Source organism: Lampetra planeri, chromosome 24 (assembly GCF_965212315.1).
Source record: "Lampetra planeri chromosome 24, kcLamPlan1.2.h2, whole genome shotgun sequence".
In the NCBI taxonomy this organism is placed as follows: Eukaryota; Metazoa; Chordata; class Hyperoartia; order Petromyzontiformes; family Petromyzontidae; genus Lampetra; species Lampetra planeri.
This window is the reverse complement of record NC_136130.1, coordinates 4,580,770-4,599,274: the sequence shown is the minus strand read 5'-3', so window position 1 is coordinate 4,599,274 and position 18,505 is coordinate 4,580,770. Positions and strand designations below refer to the sequence as shown.

The 18,505-nt window shown below is 51.5% G+C and overlaps 1 protein-coding gene across 3 annotated transcripts in view; it reads left to right on the top strand.

Annotated features, from left to right (window-relative positions):
• Window positions 1-12,393, top strand: part of LOC144726670 (multiple PDZ domain protein-like) — a 166,489-nt gene extending 154,096 nt beyond the window's left edge. For all 3 annotated transcript variants that reach the window (XM_078605433.1, XM_078605434.1, XM_078605432.1), the window contains 10 exons: window positions 429-628; window positions 1,600-1,747; window positions 2,312-2,398; window positions 2,989-3,163; window positions 4,139-4,191; window positions 4,877-4,999; window positions 6,166-6,270; window positions 7,216-7,328; window positions 10,417-10,540; window positions 11,512-12,393. In XM_078605433.1, coding sequence (XP_078461559.1) covers window positions 429-628; window positions 1,600-1,747; window positions 2,312-2,398; window positions 2,989-3,163; window positions 4,139-4,191; window positions 4,877-4,999; window positions 6,166-6,270; window positions 7,216-7,328; window positions 10,417-10,540; window positions 11,512-11,658 — 1,275 coding nt within the window. In that variant the 3' untranslated portion in view covers window positions 11,659-12,393. The remainder of the gene's footprint in view (window positions 1-428; window positions 629-1,599; window positions 1,748-2,311; window positions 2,399-2,988; window positions 3,164-4,138; window positions 4,192-4,876; window positions 5,000-6,165; window positions 6,271-7,215; window positions 7,329-10,416; window positions 10,541-11,511) is intronic.
• Window positions 12,394-18,505: the final 6,112 nt, after the last annotated feature.

The window sequence follows — 18,505 nt, the reverse complement described above, 5'->3', positions numbered from 1 at the left end:
ACTTTTGCAGCTGTTTAGACTAATTTCAGGGTGCTGATTCGAAATCTGATCTCAGATTTGCTCTATCACATCACATTTTATGCTATCGGCATACCCCATTTTCATTGATTTTACCTGAAATTAACTCTGTCACATTTGATTGCAAGTTGTTGCGAGTCAGTGACTGCTTTAGTGTTAAAATATGGTGCTGTATTTTTAGGATAGTGTGTTTATAATATCATTTTATGTAGATATCCACATTTATTTAATATTTTTCTTCTGCAGTTTTTATTGAAAAAGCAATATTTGATATCTCAAAAACTTGATGTGATAGACAAAAACTAATGCCAGATTTGGAATCAGCATCCCAAAATTACCTTAAAAGTGTGTTGACCAGTGTATTCGGTCCTCGGCGACGAATCACCTGAACGGTGTCACTGCCTGCGCAGGTGAACGGGACGGACCTGCGCTCGGCCACGCACGAGGACGCCATCAACGCTCTGCGCGCGTCGCCGCAGCTCGTGCGTCTGTACGTGTACCGCGACGAGGCGCGCTACCGCGGCGACGACGAGAGCGCGCTGCACGTCTTCACCGTGGAGCTGCTCAAGAAGGCCGGCCGCGGCCTCGGCCTCAGCATCGTCGGCAAGAAGTACGGACGCCGGCTAAAGCAACCCGCGCGCACGCTCGTTCGCTCGTTCGTTCGCTTGTTCGCTTGTCCGTCGCGAACGCCACTCGCCTGGCCTGCTCGCTTATTTCATTCATTTGCTCGGTCGTCCAATCGCTCGATCGATCGATTGCCAAATGCCGACCTCGCTCACTCGTTGGCTCTCGCCCACTTGCCCTGTGCGCTCTTTTACTCTCTCGCTCGCTTACCTGCCCCACAAAAAATAAACTACAGCATCTTACAATCGCTCACTCAATTAACTGGTAGACCGATCACCTAAATACCTGGTCACCTGCTTGCCTGCCTGTTCACTCGGTGATGAGCTCACCCACCCACCTGTGTTCTCACCCGCATTGCCACTCTCCGCAGCGGCTCATAACACTCACCCACTCTCCAACTAAAACAATACCGCTTGCCTTCCTGCTTACTCATCCGGTTGCTTGATCGTTCGCCCAAATGCACGCACACCCACTGCTAGACGGAGGCCTCTCAACTGAACATAGTGTCAGTGATGTCGACACACCATGTGTGTGTATATTGTACTCTGTCGTGGGGAGTTCGGGTGCAGTAGTTAGCGCACTGCGCTACGAACCCGGCAAACCAAGTTCAATTCCTGCTCACGGCCAAAGTTGGTGATGAATATCTGAACCGGTCCTGGGCCTCGCCTTGCTCGACTCAGCCTCAAATGAGTACCTGATGCTGTGTGTAAACGTCGCCACTGGGGAGACAAAGGTAGCCAGGCGTGGTGCTGGCCACACCACCCCCTCGTGTGCCGTGCTGGCCTTCAGAGGTGCTCGCTAACAGCACTTGCCCCAACAGCCTGTTAAAGCTATGGGGGGGGGGGATATTTGTCTTTAAACATCAGTGGTTTGTCGAAGACAGTCGCTCTACAGGTGTGATTCACTACCGTCGTTGTTGTTGTTCTCATTGTTGTTGTTGTCGTGGCCGCTGCGCAGGAGTGGGAACGGGGTGTTTGTGTCTGAGGTGGTGCACGGGGGGGCGGCCGAGGCTGACGGACGACTCACGCAGGGCGACCAGATCCTGTCGGTGGACGGCGAGGACGTGCGCTCTGCCTCGCAGGAGACCGTCGCTGCCATCCTCAAGGCACGACGGACACCAGGGGCTCACACGCACACACGAAGACAAAGGTCCCCCCTATAGCCTGAACAGACTGTTGGGGCAAGTGCTGTTAGCGAGTAGCACCTATGAAGGCCGGCACAGCACACGAGGGGGTGGTGTGGCCAGCACCACGCCTGGCTACCTTTGTCTCCCGAGTGGCGACGTTTACACACCGCATCAGGTACTCATTTGAGGCTGAGTCGACCTAGGGGAGGCCAAGGACAGGTTCAGATAATCGTCACTGTGTGTTGGCCGTGAGCGGGAATCGAACTCGGGTCAGCAGATTCGTAGCGCAGCGCGCTAACCTCTGCGCCACCGCTCCCCACGAACAAAACAAAGACAAAGATCCCCCGTGTATAGCCTTTACCAGACTGTTGGGACAAGTGCTGTTAGCGAGCACCTATATACACGCACACACACACACACACCCAGACACACACACACACATACACACACACCCAGACAGGCACACACATACACACCCAGACAGGCACACACACACACTGGGCAAGTTAACGAGTCGTTGTGGTGTCCATGGTCTCCGAGCAGTGCGCCCAGGGCGTGGTGAAGATGGAGGTGGGGCGCATGAAGGTCGGCTCCCTGCTCTCCTCCCGGCGAACGTCCGACACCAGCCAGGTGAGCCCCTCGGACGTGCCGCCCGGCTACGTTCACCGCAGTCGAGGTGGTGGAACGGGGGTGGAGATTAGTCCGCACTTGCCGAGCGCCGCCTGTCTCCTGGCGAGCCCAGGGGCGCGGGCACCTCCTCGACACCCGCGGGTTGAAGGGAGTTTCACGACAATTTGTGCGGGGGTTCCAGAGTCAGAATCGGATCGATTGTTTGTTTTGGAGGAATCCGATGAGCTGTGAAGCTTTTTTTTTCCACAGATGTCCAGTATGGGCGGGTCAACCACTTACAACGGCAAACGATAAAATAAAAACCGATGGCAGTGCAGAATAAAGAAAAAGATGAGCAGGTCACTAAACATAGGCAAATAAGGAATTATTTAAATTAATGACATAAGTCCGATTTATCACGCTTAGGCAATGCAGCAAGAACAACAAGAAAACAGTCCCAGACCAGACCAAGACAACATACAGTCCCCCCCCCACTACCCCCCCTCACTACCCCCCCCCCACTACCCCCCCCCCCACTACCCCCCCCCACTACCCACCCACTACCCCCCTCCCACTACCCCCCCCCCTCCCCGCTCTGGTTTTGTGCGTAGGTGAGCCAGGCGAGCGCCAACAGCCTGCCCCCGCCGTTCGGCGTCGTCACGTCGAGCGTCGCCGCCGCCGCCGCCACGGCGACCGCCAGCGCCAGCGGCAGCGGCAGCAGCAGCGAGCCCACGCCGAGCCGCTCCGACGGCACGCTGTCCCCCACCAGCTCGCAGGCCACGTCCGGTGAGCGGCCACGAGCGGCCACGAGCGGCCACGAGCGGCGGCCGTGGTCGGCCGAACCCGTCGGTGTGATGTGACAACGGTGGGGCGGGGCCGGATGTGCTCGCCGGATGGATCGGGCAGATTGAATAATAATAATAATAATCTCTATTTTGTAAAGAGCCTTTTATATTGAAGTATGCGAAAGGGCTGGATGTGAAAATAAAACTACACTCACAAGTATAGATGAGATCTAAGCGAAATAGAAATGTGATAATAACAATATGGGTGGGCTGAGGGGGGTGGGGCGCTGACCAAACGTCTCGGCCGAATTGATGGGAACGAAGCTGGCGGTGGCGGCGGTGGCTGTCGGCTCAATCTTTCTCGTTTGGGTGGTGCCGGCACCGTAGAAGCGATCGGGGGTGGGGTAGGGGTGGGGAGGTTAGCTAGTTAACGGCTCTGACGGGTCACGTGACACTACTTTGACACCGTCCCAAAGGCTCTCATCCTGGCAGTGCCACAATAGGCAGCCTCGCATCGTCCTCGTGAAACCCCTTAGGCAGTGGCGTAGCTATCGAGTGTGCAGACGGTGTAGCTGCACCACGGCCCACGGGCTGATGGGCCCAGGTGCTTGGCTATAATGAGTGAGGGGGTGTGTGGGCAGGGGGGGTAGCCAGTGGGAATTGGACAGGGGGGGGGACCCCATTTCATTCCTTGCACCAGGGCCCATACCAACCACCCTAAGCCAGTGATAACGGGGAGTAATGTGTACGGTAATCGTTTCAGAAAGTAGGTTCGGTGCACACGGGATACAGCAATTTGAACTTATATTCTTTATTTACTTTTTAGTTATTCAAAGGGCGCCACGGTGGCGTGATGTCATCTTTCTTCGCCTGATATGCAGGAGGTCGGGAGTTCGATCCCGAACCTGACGCCTGCTGTATATTTGGCGTTTGCATGTTTTCCCCGTGGCCTGTCCTTTGTCCTGGCTCCCTTCAGGCTTGGAAACACCGCAGCAGCAGCAACAAATACGGACTGTGGAACTGACCAAGGTGGGTGATGCATGCGTACAAACATGCTGTTAGTTAGCAAGGGGGGGGGGGTGGTTGGCCAGCTCCATGCCCGACCACTTTTGTTTCCCCAGTGCTAATGTTTAAAGACAAATATTCCCTTATAGCCTTAACAGCCTTTTGGGGCAAGTGCTTTTAGCGAGTACCGATGTCACCTTTGTCTTGCTGGTGACGATGTTTACACATCACGCCCATGTACTCAGCCCATGAATACATACACACGTACATATACACATATTCAATTGAATACATAAACAATGAATGTGATTTAGATGCAAAGCATTCAATGGAATGCATTTACATCTAAAAGTATGAAATTAGAAAATAAAGTAGAAAATAAAATCTCAAATTTGGCCTCTAGATCCCAAAATGCAATATCTGGAGAAATTTTCTTCTGAAACTCATCTCTTAATACACACCCATACAGACACACACCTGGATGTCTCTCTGCCTCCAGCCTGTCCACGCCAACTTTCAATACAACAGTAGCTGTATTTTCTTCATGTTTTGTGAAGCATTTTCAATTTTTCTTGCAACACACTTTTTTTCGCTCCGATGTCTATTTTTTTTGGGTGGCTCCCGCTTGCAAGGGAATCTCATCCTGCCCCCTAAGAAGTCATCGCCTGGTTAAACAAAACTAAACTAGAAGCTATAACCCCTTACGCAGGACCCCAACGACTCCCTGGGCATCAGCATAGCGGGGGGCATGGGCAGCCCTCTGGGGGACGTTCCGGTCTTCATCGCCATGATCCAGGCCGACGGGATTGCCGCCCGCACGCAGAAGCTCAAGGTGAGCTCCCTGTACCAAACTAAACGATTAAACTTGTTTTTTTTATTTTAGCAGGTAAGGCCCACTGAGCGATGCTGCTGTTTGGTCAGAAGCGACCACAAATGATAGCTCAACGAAGTGGCTCATTACGCAAATATGTTACAGCAGCCAAATACTCTGAACTAGTGATGTTGATTCTAAATGTGGAGGGAAAAACCAGAGGACCTGTAGAAAAATCCACGCGACCACGGGGAGAGAGACACGCAAACTCCAACTATACCTCCTGTGTACCAGGCGAGGTAGTTAACATCTCACCACCACGGCGCATTCTTAACTAAAAACGATGTTTTTTTTATTTTACCAGGTAAGGCCCACTGAGCTTGATAGCTCTTTTTCAGAATCGACCTGGCCAATTTATAGCAGCCAAATACTCGGAGGACCTGGAGAAAAAGCCACACATCCACGGGGAGAGAAACAAGCAAACTCCAAATATACAGCAGGTGTCAATGTTGGAATGGAACCCACGACGTCCTGCATACCAGGCGAGGTAGTTAACATCTCCGCCACCGTGGCGCTCGACCGCGTCCTACACCACGTGGTCAGCACGAGGTATAGGGACCCGAGTCATGAATTTGTGGAAAGGCCAGTTCCAATGTAGCCTACGTAGACTGTTGGGGCAAGCGTGGTGAGCGGTCACCTGTGAAGGCCGGTTCAGCACGATGAGGGGGTGGTGCGGCCAGTAACAACGCCCTGCTGCCTTTGTATCCCTGGTGCTGATGTTGTGACTTGCAGATGCACGCCACCGACGACAACTTGAATCTGAACCTTTCCTCAAATGGATGCATTTGGCAGCATGTTCACGTTAGCTCTGGGTTGACAAAAGCAGCCGGGTGTGTGTGTGTGAGACCCGAGTTCTGGGCCTCCCCTAGGTCGACTCAGCCTCAAATGATTACCTAGTGCGTTGTGTAAACATTGCCACTGGGGAGACAAAGGCGGCCAGGCGTGGTGCTGACCAACCACTCTCTCGTGTGCCGTGCCGGCCTTCATAAGCATCTCCAATTAGCACGGTTGGCTACGTACGATGCAAAAGAAGTTCAACATACATAGGTGCTGCTCGCTAACAGCACTTGCCCCAACAGTCTGTTAAGGCTACATCGGTTGGGGATCTTTGTCTTTGTGTCGGGCAGGTGGGAGATCAGCTGATAAGCGTCAACGGTGAGGCGGTGCATGGGCTGACGCATGCGCAGGTGGTGGGGCTTCTCAAGAAGTCTCCCTGCATCCTCCGGCTGCAGGTGAGCACGGACGTGTGTGTGTGTGTGTGTGCGTGCGTGCGTGCGTGTTTGTGCGTGCGTGCGTGTGCGCATGCGCGTGTGTGCGTGTGTGTGCGGGTGGCTAAAGCAAAGCAAGTTGGTACAGTAGGGGGCACAGGTAGTGCATCAACCAGTCATCTCGGTCATCTCGGTCAGTCGACCCGTGGCACCTGGGTCTGCCCCGTGACCTCCTGCCAGCGGGCGTTCGACAATTCACGTGGCCTCAAGGTGCACTTGCCCTGGCACAAGCGTCGTGGTGACGTCACCGCCACTTAGTGGCGAATGGCGGTTGTTGTTGTTGTGTGTGTGTGTGCTGCGCTACGAACCGGGTGACCCGGGTTCGTTTCCCGCTCACGGGCAACGCCAGTGACGATTATCTGAACCGGTCCTGGGCCTCCCCTAGGTCGACTCAGCCTCAAATGAGTACCTGGTGCGGTGTGTAAACATCGCCACTAGAGAGACAAAGGCGGCCGGGCGTGGTGTTGGCCACCCACCCCCTCGTGTGCCGAGCCGGCCTTTGTAGGTGTTCGCTAGAAGCACTTGCCCCTACAGTCTGTTAAGGCTATATGGGGGATCTTTGTCTTTGTGTGCGTGTGCACGCGCGTCGGGCACTTCTCCTCAGTGCACTTTACTACAACCACCTCTCCGCCAGTACAAAGGCAAACATCCCCTGTTTAGTTGTACAAGAATGTCAGCGCAAGTTCTGTCCTCAAGCGTCTGTTCAGGCCCGGTGGAACACACATAACACACGCAACACACTCAACACACACAACGCACACAACGCACTCAACACCCTCAACACACTCAACACACACACGCGCAGAAACGAATGCGCACCCAACCGCTCTCTTTAACCCCCGCGGCGGTCCTGTACCTTTCGTGGTTGCTGCTGCTGCGACCGCTGACTGCTTCTGACTGCCGCTGCAGGTTGTGGCTGGAACGGACCTCAGCCGGTTTTTCAACCGCAGCGACGGCGCTCAGTCGAGTAGCGGCAGCTCCTCCAGCCAATCGGGCGCCGGCATCGCCGCTGCGGACCTTGGGTGAGTCCCCCCCCCGCCCCACGTCGCCGCTGCCCCGCAGCCCCGGCGCCCCGCAGCCCCGGCGCTTCATCCACGTCGGGGGGTCGGCAACTAAAACAACAAGGAGTGCCATTTTTCTTTTCGAACAACGCACGTGGTGAACACGCGACGGTGGGTCCTTAATAAATAACGTCACGAAGCGGTCGTTAATGAAGCCGCACGTTGCTGACCCCCCCCCCCCCCCCCGGCTCGTGGTAAACTCGACTCCCTTCGTAAACTGGACTTCTGTGGCAAACCCAGATTTCCATGGTCAAGGGGTCGGTAACCAAAATAAAAAGATTTTTAAAAACATTTTATTTTCAAGAGCCGCCGCATGGAGCTCCGGCGGCGCAGGTTGCCCGACCGCTGGTCCAGATCAAGGTGACTTCGTGGCCCCAAAGCCGGCGACGCCACCACCACCACCACCTGCACCTCGTTGCCAACGCATTCTAAACTGAAAACTCAACCATGTCTTCTTTATTTTAGCAGGTATGGCCCACTGAGCTATATAGCTCTTATTCAGAATCGAACTGGTCATGAATGATAACTCAACGAAGTGGCCTATCATTTGGAAATGTATAGCAGCCAAATACTCTAAACGCATGTTTTTTAAATGCAAAGGGAAAACCGGAGGACCCGGACAAAAAGCCACACATCCACGGGGAGAAAGACACGCAAACTCCAAATGTACAGCAGGCATTAGGGTCGGGATCGGTCCCACGACTACCTGTGTATCAGGCGAGGCAGTTAACATCTCCTAGCCAACGTGGCATCCAGCTGTTGCAGAGTCGACACACACAGAGTGACACCCACGATCTGGCCTGACAGTGCCCCGCGTTCTGATCCTTAAGTGTTCCCCTCGCCCTTGGTCGCCGGACCAGGATACTCCATTGTCTGTCTTGGCAGTCACGTCCACGGACCAGGGCACAAATTGCTATCACCTAAGGTCGTGAACAATTCGTATTTCTCATTTATTTGCATGGCCAAGAAGAGGTTACGCTCCAACACGCTGATGTGCTGAAATAGTAACTAATTTGCACGTTCTGTTTACGTGACAAACCTTACTCATTGGCTGTGTCAGGTGGTGGCGGGTTTAACGACACATTCACGCAATCTAACCCCAAAAAAAACCTTCATTATGAAAAGTGAATGATTTGATAACTCCACTGATTTCAAATGGTTATCACATCACTCATTGTTATTGGCCACATAGAGAAACTGGAACGGCCAAAGAGATGCGACCTCAGGTGGTACCGACGAGCGAGATATCTGGTGGTTAGCGCACGGGATCTAAATCGCCACCCTCCCCCACATCCTGTATTTACACGCCCCACCCTGCGAAGCCGGTTTGCCTCATCATATCTACAACACTCGCCCTGCCACGTGTTCTGTTCCCCACATTTGCATTGCTTCACCTCTCTCGCCGGCAAATTCCCGGCATCCCACCTCGGACGCTTCCGCTCGAAATGCCAGCTACTTCTATTCCGACTGCTCGCTTTGTGGTCCAGCTCTCTCCCACTCAGTTCCCATTTCCCGAATCAGAGCCGCCCCCTAGGGGTGACACGGTGAATCGGGGGCGACTGCCCCGGGCCCCGCACATTGGGGGGGGGGGGGGGGCTTCGACGTCACGGTGTCGGCCGTTACACTCCCGGTTAAGTTTGAAGGCCTCGTAGGGGCCCACGCTGTGGCATTTGCCCCCGGGGCCCCTCCCCCTATGGACGGCCCTGCCCCTAATGTCCTTTAGCAATGCTGAATCGTCGCATATCCGCCCTGTGACCATGTGTGTACGTATGTGGATCTTGTTTTGCACCGTACGTAGCCAACTGTGCTAATCGGAGGTGCGGGGGGAAGGACACCAAACTAAACACAAAAAGTTGTTCTCAAGAAATTAACCACCCGCACCCAATGCAGTATCTGTGTCCTGATGTTCACATATCCCACATGTTCACATATTCGCCGATTCCTCAGTCCACAGCGAGTTGGCTTCATGATGTTTTACTATTCTAGCCCTAATCCGTAAAACCCAAACCCATAGTAATTCGTCCTAACTTTGAGCCATAGCTCCTAACCGTGATCCCTATTCCATTCCTATTGAGACATGGACTCTATCCCCGAGCCCTTAGATAACTTCTCTCTTTGGCCCTAGCCTAACTCTTAATCTTAATCCAGTGACCAGCTATCAATGCAAATTTACAATCTATAATCCTGACCTATTATCCCAAACCCTTGCACTCATTCACAGCTCCGAGCCCCATTACTTATCCGAATTGATTATTCTCATGGCTCTAGTCTGTTTACTCAATTCACAACTTTTTAGCCCTAATCTTAAAAAATATAGTCAAATTCCACACTAACGCATGTTGATTGCAGCCAGGGGAGGGTAATTGTTTTTTTTAGAGTATTTGGCTGATATAAATTTCCACGTGATAAGCCACATCATTGAGCTTCTGGAACAGAGCTACATAGCTCAAGTGGGCCTTACTTGGTAAAATAAAAATAGTCGTAAAAATAGTTTCAATTGAAAAAAGAGATCGTTGAAAGAGTAGGACAAAGTAACATGCTGATGGTTACTTCCTAAGCTGATGCTGCAGCTGTAGGACGTTGCTTCGGAAGGCCAATCAGCTGATGGACTTTCGCACTCTTTTGTATTTGTTTGATGACGTAAAACAGAGCGTTGTCTGTTCATGCATTTCTTAAAAATTAAATAAAATTGGGAATGCGGGGAGCAGGAGACCATGGCCGCACATCGTCTCCGGCAGTGAAGTGCGTCAGGGCGTGCTGGGCGGGGACTGGTTGTTGCCCTCATGTGCTGCAGGAGGAGGCTGTCACGTGACTCTGTGGCAACATGGGCTGACGTCCACTCACGCGTAACATCGACATACTACATGTGTTTTATTATTTTTCTCGTGCATCTGGTGCGAAAGTCACGCGTAAAAGCATTGCCTAAATAAATTGGGGCCCACTTCGTTTCACCATCCTCACTCAATTGTCTGCCATTCCGAGCTGAACCCAACGACCGGCGACGACGACTTCCGACTTGACAACTCACGACGGTGATGTTTGCTTGTAGGCCGCAGCAGCACAAGACGATAGTGCTGGAGCGCGGGCCCGACGGGCTGGGCTTCAGCATCGTCGGCGGTCGGGGAAGCCCCCACGGCGACCTCCCCATCTACGTCAAAACCGTCTTCAACAAGGCAAGCGCCAGCGGCACAAACACCGCGGCTCAAACGTCAAACGGCGCCCAATGCGTCCCGTCAGCTACACACCAGGCGCGTGGCACTTAAAGGAAAAATGCATGGTGTCCATGAAGTCCCTATTTCATTGAACTTAATGGTAAATAGAGAAATGGATAGAGAGTTTATGGACACCCTGAATATAATAGGCGACTTCTCCAGGCAATGCCCCCCCACTCCTCCTTTGTAACATTTCGGCGTAGCCTTTGTGAACTTTGCGAAAAGGAATTTGACGCGGTGGAAAGGTACGCGGTCGTCCGCGCGCTCGCGAATCACGGCCACGCTCGTTCTGTGACATAACAGGAAACCTAACAGGTTTGTTTTACAGCGCCGGTGCTACAAAGAAGGGCCAAAGCCTAAAACATCGCCCTTTGCATTCCATTTTTACCCTTTCCCATTCCAATGACGTACGTCATCAGTTTTTATTGCGATTCAGTTCCGATGGCTGGTGCCGAACATCGGAAGTCATAGGAACGGAACCGTAAGAAAAACAAAAATAAAATAACTTTTTCAGTACCAAGGCTCCCACAAGGCCGTGCGGGAGGGCATGTGGCACAGTTTGGCACCAGCTATCGCTGAGTGCGTTTGTGTCGCTTCGGTTCTCTGCGTTGAGTGCATTGTCTTTAACAAAAACGGCGTTACATCTCTAAATAAAATTAACACGGAGCTGCTTGCGCATTCCGAGATTCAGCAGTTAACGGGACACCCACCATGAAACTTGCAGTTGTCTTGGAGCAGGAAAGGGTGAAACCTGCAGCTTGATTAACGAATGTTTTATATGTGTGTTGTGTACTTGCGCACTGCTGCTAGTGGGGAGCGGTTGCGCGGTGGTACGTGAGCTGCTCGACGAACCCGGCGACCCAAATTAAATTTACGCTCACGTAACAACACCGGTGACGCTAATTGTGTTTTTCCGTCCCCGCGTTGGGCAGGGTGCCGCCGGTCACGACGGGAGGCTCCGGCGAGGGGACCAGATCGTGTCGGTGAACGGGGAGTCGCTGGAGGGGGTGACCCACGAGGAGGCGGTAGCAGCGCTCAAGAGGGCGAGGGGCCCCGTTACGCTCACGTTGCTGTCCTAGGTGACGGCGACGACAACGACGTTGATGACGATGCTTGCAACGACTGACAGCTCTCCCCTCCCAATCGCAGCCACCTGGCGCCACCTGGCGCCACCGGGCGCCACCACGACCACGGAAGAGATGGCGCAATCGCCAATCGGCGCAACCGCCAAATTCCTTCGGCTGCAAGCGACAAAGTTTCCAAAGAGGTGACGCCGGTAGCAGCTTCGCCGACCGGCCCGTTTCCGACACCGCCGAGTTGCGACCACAGCCACGCCAAGTCGTAGAGTCTGCCGCCGTCCCTGCGTTGTCGGTGACGGTGACGTCGCGCATCGTGGTCGTTTGCGCGACGGGCTGACGGCTAAGCTGCTGTAACACTTAACCCTCGAGCGCCACGTCCTACAAGCGCGCGGTGACCACCGGGGCTTCGCCTCGGCCGCAGCGAGCGCCACGGTGCGCCGAGCTGCACGGCGACACCATCGACCGTCCCTTGCCCCCCCCCCTCGCCCGCGTCCCCCAAACCCCCGCTTACGTTTATGCAGCACGTGAGCCTTGTGTGGGTGGCCATTGTGAACGGCAGTAGCGGCGACCGGCTAATAGGACTGTTTATGCCAGTGTTCTTCACTCATTTTAATGGGGGGTGGGGCGGCGGCAGGGGGGGGGGGGGCACTTTCGCCAATAAGACATCATCAGGGTGCGAGGGCCATCACGCGTTTGAAACCATTGGGGTTTGACAGCAGCACGATGATGGGGGGGGGGGTGTTTTCAGTCTTTGTGTATTGTCGGGGGGGGGGGGGGGCATATGTCAGGGGGCCGCACTAAAGGCCACCAGGGGCCTTGCAATGAAGAACACTGGGTTATGCCAACAGACGAAATCAAAACCATTTTGCAAACGATTAAATTAATACAAAAACGTGCTATATATTATACGAAAATATCAAAATATATATGAACTTATTCGCGGTTTAAACAGCGATGTTGAACTCGGTGGAGCCAACTTTTCGTGGTTCGGCCTTTTTGCTACTGAGCGTTCGCCAGTCGTTTGCGGAATTTCTTAAGCCGCCTTGCAAGCACATGGCAGCGGGGAAGGTCATGACGTTTAATTTCCTGTCATTTTTTAAAATGTAATCTGTAAAAAAAAAGAACAAGGAGTCATCCCAATTACTGCAACCTCGCTGACGGAGCTCGTAAGGGTTTCGGCATAACAGCACACGTGTGGCGATTATCTGAACTGGTCCTGGGCCTCTCCTAGGTCGACTCAGCATCAAATAATTACCTGGTGCGATATGTAAACATCGCCACTGGGCAAATGAAGGCGGCCAGGTGTGGTGCTGGTCATCCACCCCCTCGTGTGCTGTGCTGACCTTCATAGGTGCTTGCTAGCAGCACTTTCTCCAACTGTGAAAGGCTACACGGGGGATCTTTACCTTTGGGAGACATCCTGTGCTTGGACAAGTATGCACAGGAGATGAAATGTAAGAGTGAATATATGACGTCTGGCTCCCTTCTCGATAGAGGTCAACTTTAGGTTATAATCCCCGTCCATCATCTCCAAACCATGCCTACATCCGGGATTAGTTTCAGCTGAGTTTGTATTGAGATAGCGACCCAAAAACAGAATCTGTGCCCGGCACACCATATCCAGTATATTTCCCGCTGTGGCTACTGGTCACATGCCTGCTCCGCTCTACCAGCAACGTGGAAAAGTATTGAGAAATTAAGCCCTGGCTACATCTTTACATCAACAACTACTAAATGCAATCGTATGTTTAAAATACATTCACTAAATAAAAACTATATCCCCGGGTAGAAGGTGGTGTCGAGAGGGGGGGAGGGGTGTGAGCACCGGGAACCGTGGCCGGGGGGAGACGGAGCGACACCTGGTGCCAAGCAAGGCGGGCCGAGCATCAACACCGACACCGACAACAATAACAACGAGCCCCAGGGGCAACCAGGGCAGCGCCAGCAAGCCCCCAGGGCATCGTCAGGGCACTGAGACCAACGCACACTTGTCCCAACGTAAGCGCGAACGTACCCCGACGCTCGGTTGGTTTGAATAAATGTGCGCACTTGTCAAGTGCGATATGAGCCCATGCGCGCTCATGCGTCGTGTGCTGTGTGCCGTTACTGTGACACAGCTCCTTGTCCAGCCAAGCCAAGATTATCCACAACATTTGCTTAGGGGAATCGTTAGTTTTGATTGCGACGCCTCCAATGAAATTTGAGGGGCATTATCAAGAGCATGGTCTACAGCTGTCTCGGGAGCATTGCGGGGGGGGGGGGGGGGGCAATCGCGCGAACGCGCACAGATTACGTGACGCTTCCCACCACGCGTTCGTCCTCGGAAGTCTTCGGCACGAATTGTCACGAAAGGCATCATCCTCTCTGCTCCGGGGTTTGTCTCCAGGTTTGGGGGGGGGGGCAAACCCTCCAATGAAATTTGCCCAGGTGGTTTCAATTGGGCCGACAAGTCCCGGCATGGTAACGCGCAACTGTTTTTCTCCGGGTTCATTCACATTGGTTCATTTTTTCAAGGGTTACTGATGACGGACGAAGGTAATTTCGTTAAATCTCGAAAAATTTTGTCGGAAAGGATGGAATCGTGACAATGCAACGGGGACGGTCCAAGGTCTGTTTTTTCCTGCCTACCCAGTAAATCTGCCTGGTGAGAACGCTGCTGCTGGTGACGAGGATGTTTTTGAAGATGTTGTTCATGTTTATACAGGAACACAATTTCATCCCTGGGATTGTATAAATTATTTTGTGATTTTTTTTTTAATTATTATTGCACTGGGTATGGATGGATTCCAGGACTACTTTTAGATGTCTTATTTAAGTTGCTGTTCTCCTAAATGTGAATGTAAAATAAAATTATATTTCACCGTCTGCCTGAATGCATAAACAGCTGATGGATAATCTCGGATTATATGGTGTTTATTGAAGGGTTTTCTTGTGTATTTTTGTATCATTCCCATGCTGTTTAAAAAAAACTTCTATCAGTCTCGTACAACGAAAAGGATTTGCAAGGTGTCATACGAATAATAATTTCGTGGAAATATACCATTATAATGAAGATCATACATACCACAACAGCACAAAGGCACTTTGAAGGTCGTGTTAATTCATTTGGCCATTTTTCCACTTTGATGATACCATTGAATATTGATTTCCTGAAACTACAGTTTGTTTCCGCATGAAAGCCAGTGGGACTCGACGGACAGTGTGGTTTACATTTTGGAACTCTGTCATCTGAGCAAGTTCATCAAGCGGAGTGTTGGCAGCGATTTTGTGGATGGCTGGTGATGCGATGCCAAGCGACGCGCGTTCAGATTTTCACTCGGACGCCTCTAGCAAGACTACTGTTGACAAACCACTCATTACATTCGTTGATTTGAAAGTTTATTTTATATTTTTTTCTAAAGTAATTTTCGTTAGTTTGATTTTCATAGATGTGGCGGGTATTTTTTTGTTGTGTAGTGGCTCTGTAATATATTGTTTCAATTGGGCTGGTGTATAATGTAATTGTTTGAATGTAATGTATGGGTTGGCAGAAAAAGGTTTTGCGATGGGACGGGCGTGTGTATAGTGGTGAAGATGTAAATTTCCACGTTCATTCTTTGAAGACAATTTGTGTTGTCTCGCATGATCTCAACATTTCTCTTTAATTAAAAAATAATAAAACTTTAATGTGGTGTATGTTTTTTTTTATTAAACTGCGCGGTTTTGCTTAATCACCTCGTAAATCTCTACAGTTCCTCCCGGATGCACGACCACGAACAGGTCAACACGTGACAGGGCTTTCGCGACCAATATTCTTGCTGAAGGTTTTTTTTACGGTTAGATCTCGTAAATATTAATATTGTGTCGTTAACCGACCACCACCACCCGACACAGCCAATTCCTAATGTTTGTCACGTAAAACAAAAACGCCCAAAGCTGGTTGGAATGACTCCACGTAGCCAACTGATAATCGGAGGTTCGGGGGAATCATAAATTCAAGACAACGCATTTCTAATCAAGCGAGTTTTAAATCTAGATGATTTGAGTGCATCCGCTGCAGTGGCTTCCTGATATCGGAAGAGTGCATCTAAAAGCGCACATGATGATCGTGGCAAAAGGGTTTTATAGATATATAACTTCTTACTGGTAGGAACCTCCTGGTTACACCAGCCCACAGGGGATTATTGTGTCCATCCGTCCGTCGTGGAGGGAAGGGCTGGGTGGGGAGGGAGGGGCTGGGTGGGAGGGGTGGGCTGGGTGGGGAGGCGCTGGTCACCTCGTGGTGCCCTTATAAAACACAACGTTTATCCTACTCACGCCGGCTTGTGCCCGCCCTCATAGTCGGGCATATTTGCGGAATACACCACGCCCTGGCCGTTGACCCTGCAGGCCATTGACCGAGCAACCCAACGTTCCTACCAGCTCCCTCCGCAGGAATGTGTTACCTGAGCTACTAATGCTTGGGGTGCATCGTCCATGTGCTGTTTGCCTTGGCGACCTTTGGTCTGTAGCACCGTTGAAGCCATAAATAGAGGCCGTGTCTGGTGCAGCCCAATGGGTTTCAAGGATAGTGCGCACATCAAAGCATACTCACATCGTATACATCGTGTAGGCGTTTAGTGTAAATCGAATTCGTTGGTGATACTGCTGCTGCGTTGGCAGTGGTGCAAAGGCACCAAAAATAATAAACTCAACCCTCGTTCACGTCGCCTTAAAATGCAAAATATATATTTGGTGAAGATTTTGTGCGGTTCTGGTACAACTGGGTCATCGCCCGAAACGTACAAATGTAACGAAGAAGGGCCATTGCCCGAAACGTCGCCTATTATGTTTTCTTTTTAAGGTCACACTTCTTGACGAATGCGTTGAGTTTGAGGGTTGAGGTTGTTCGTGTTGTCATTCTGCCACCCAGTGGCTAGATTTGGGAACTGCACAGCCCCCAGATTTTTGCTCACAAGAGGTTTTTTATGGGGAGTTCGATCGCGAAAATATAAATGCGGTGTCGTTAAACCCGCCGCCACCACCCCGATACAGCAAATGAGTGAGTTTTGTCACGTAAACAAAAAAGTTCCAATTAGTGACTACTTCAGCACACGGGTGTGCTTAAACAAAACAAACCCACAACGTTTACAATTCGAGTGCGACGTTTTGTTGCGACCAGAATCCCCTTGTTTGCTTCCGTTATCTCTCCAGGGGACGACGTGAACCCCTCTTCGTGTGGCTGTCGTCGACGCAGTGGAGAAACGCCCGCTATTTTAGATCGCAGTGGTTGAGCCAGATCATTGCAATCGGGGCCAGCGGAGTGGTTTGCCGTGATTTATGTCCGTGTATGCTGAACTTCCTCCGCACCGTACGTAGCTAACCGTGCGAATCAGGTGTGCGGGAGAAAAACCACAAAAAAAATCTGTTCGAAATGAATGTTATCCATCTAGATTTAAAATGTGCATAGCTCCAGGAAGCTTCCGAATATCGGAAGAACGTTCCAGACGGCCGCAGGAGCGCACCTGAAAGCACGCGATGCGGTGCCCGCCTTTGTTCGAAGGCAAGTCAGAAGTCGCCGTGAGGACGACCGGACTTCGCGTGGTGGTTGATGCTCCTTGCCAAGATCAGCGAGGTATTGTGTGGTTCATTCCCCCTTCGTGCTTGTGAATCTGACATTGGGTCGTTTAAATATCGAAGCCGGGGTGTGGTTACGAGCTCTTTGCACGAGACGACAGAAGCATTGCCTCTCTTGCGAGGAGGGAGGGAGGGTGAGTTTCATCCAGAAGATGCAGTGGATGTGACGAGAGGAAAAAACATCTGGGCAGCTGACCCCATGCCGTAGTGGAACTTCTGGCATCGATGTTAAGTCCATGGATCTCTGTATACGGGTGCATATGTATAGGTCTACGGGTCGTGTGCAAGCCGTATAGCGGCAATGTAACTAACGGGATGTGGGGAGCTGCAGTGCAGCGGTTAGCGCGCCGCACTACAAACCCAGTGACCCGAGTTCGATTCCCGCTCACGGCCACCATCAGTGGCGATGATTTGAACCGGGCCTGGGCCTCCCCTAGGTCGACTCAGCCTCAAACGAGTACCTGGTACGGTGTGTGAATATCGCCACTGGGGATACAAAGGCAGGGTGGGCGTGGTGCTGGCCACCCACCCACAACCCCCTCGTGATGGTAACTTGGATGTATGTGAACAGTCACACCGCTGCACCTTCAAACAACAATAATGCAGTTTACAACACGCGCAAGACTGTGGTGCGCAAGAGGCGAGACTTTAATAAACTTGTGGCCGTGGAGATTAAAATGTCTATTAAAAGTCCGCTTGGATTGAACGATGGTGCTGCTGCTGCTGCACATTCACTGCAGTGGGCTGTGGTGCTGGATTACAGACACGCATAGCCACCACCCGGCAGGATCTTTACAGTAATATATCGTCTTGAGTTAAATATATCCTGAAGTACTCTTTGGTTTTTTTAAAATCCTTTATATTAAGTTCGCTTGCTTGCTTGCGTGCTTGCTTGCTTACGACCGTGCAAATCTTTCGGTCGTTTTTTAACCCACTTCCCGTGATCCAATCGAGCTGACATTTTCCACACAGACTCGTTGTGCGTGACAATTAATTTTCGTGAAAATTTTCTTTCCAAAATTTTACACTGTTTAGGGAAATTTTTTTAAATATTTAATTACCAATTGCTTAATGCTGGCAGACAATCATCTGACCCATAGGTGGCAGCCATCTCAAGCCAGAGGACGAGATGACTCTAGCCGCCACGCATATAAAGGATTTAGAGTGAAAAACGTTGTTTTTACGGGTTAATTTTTGGTAAAGTCACGTAGGTAAAAAAATAAGGAAAATATTTTTTTTCTGTCCTACTATA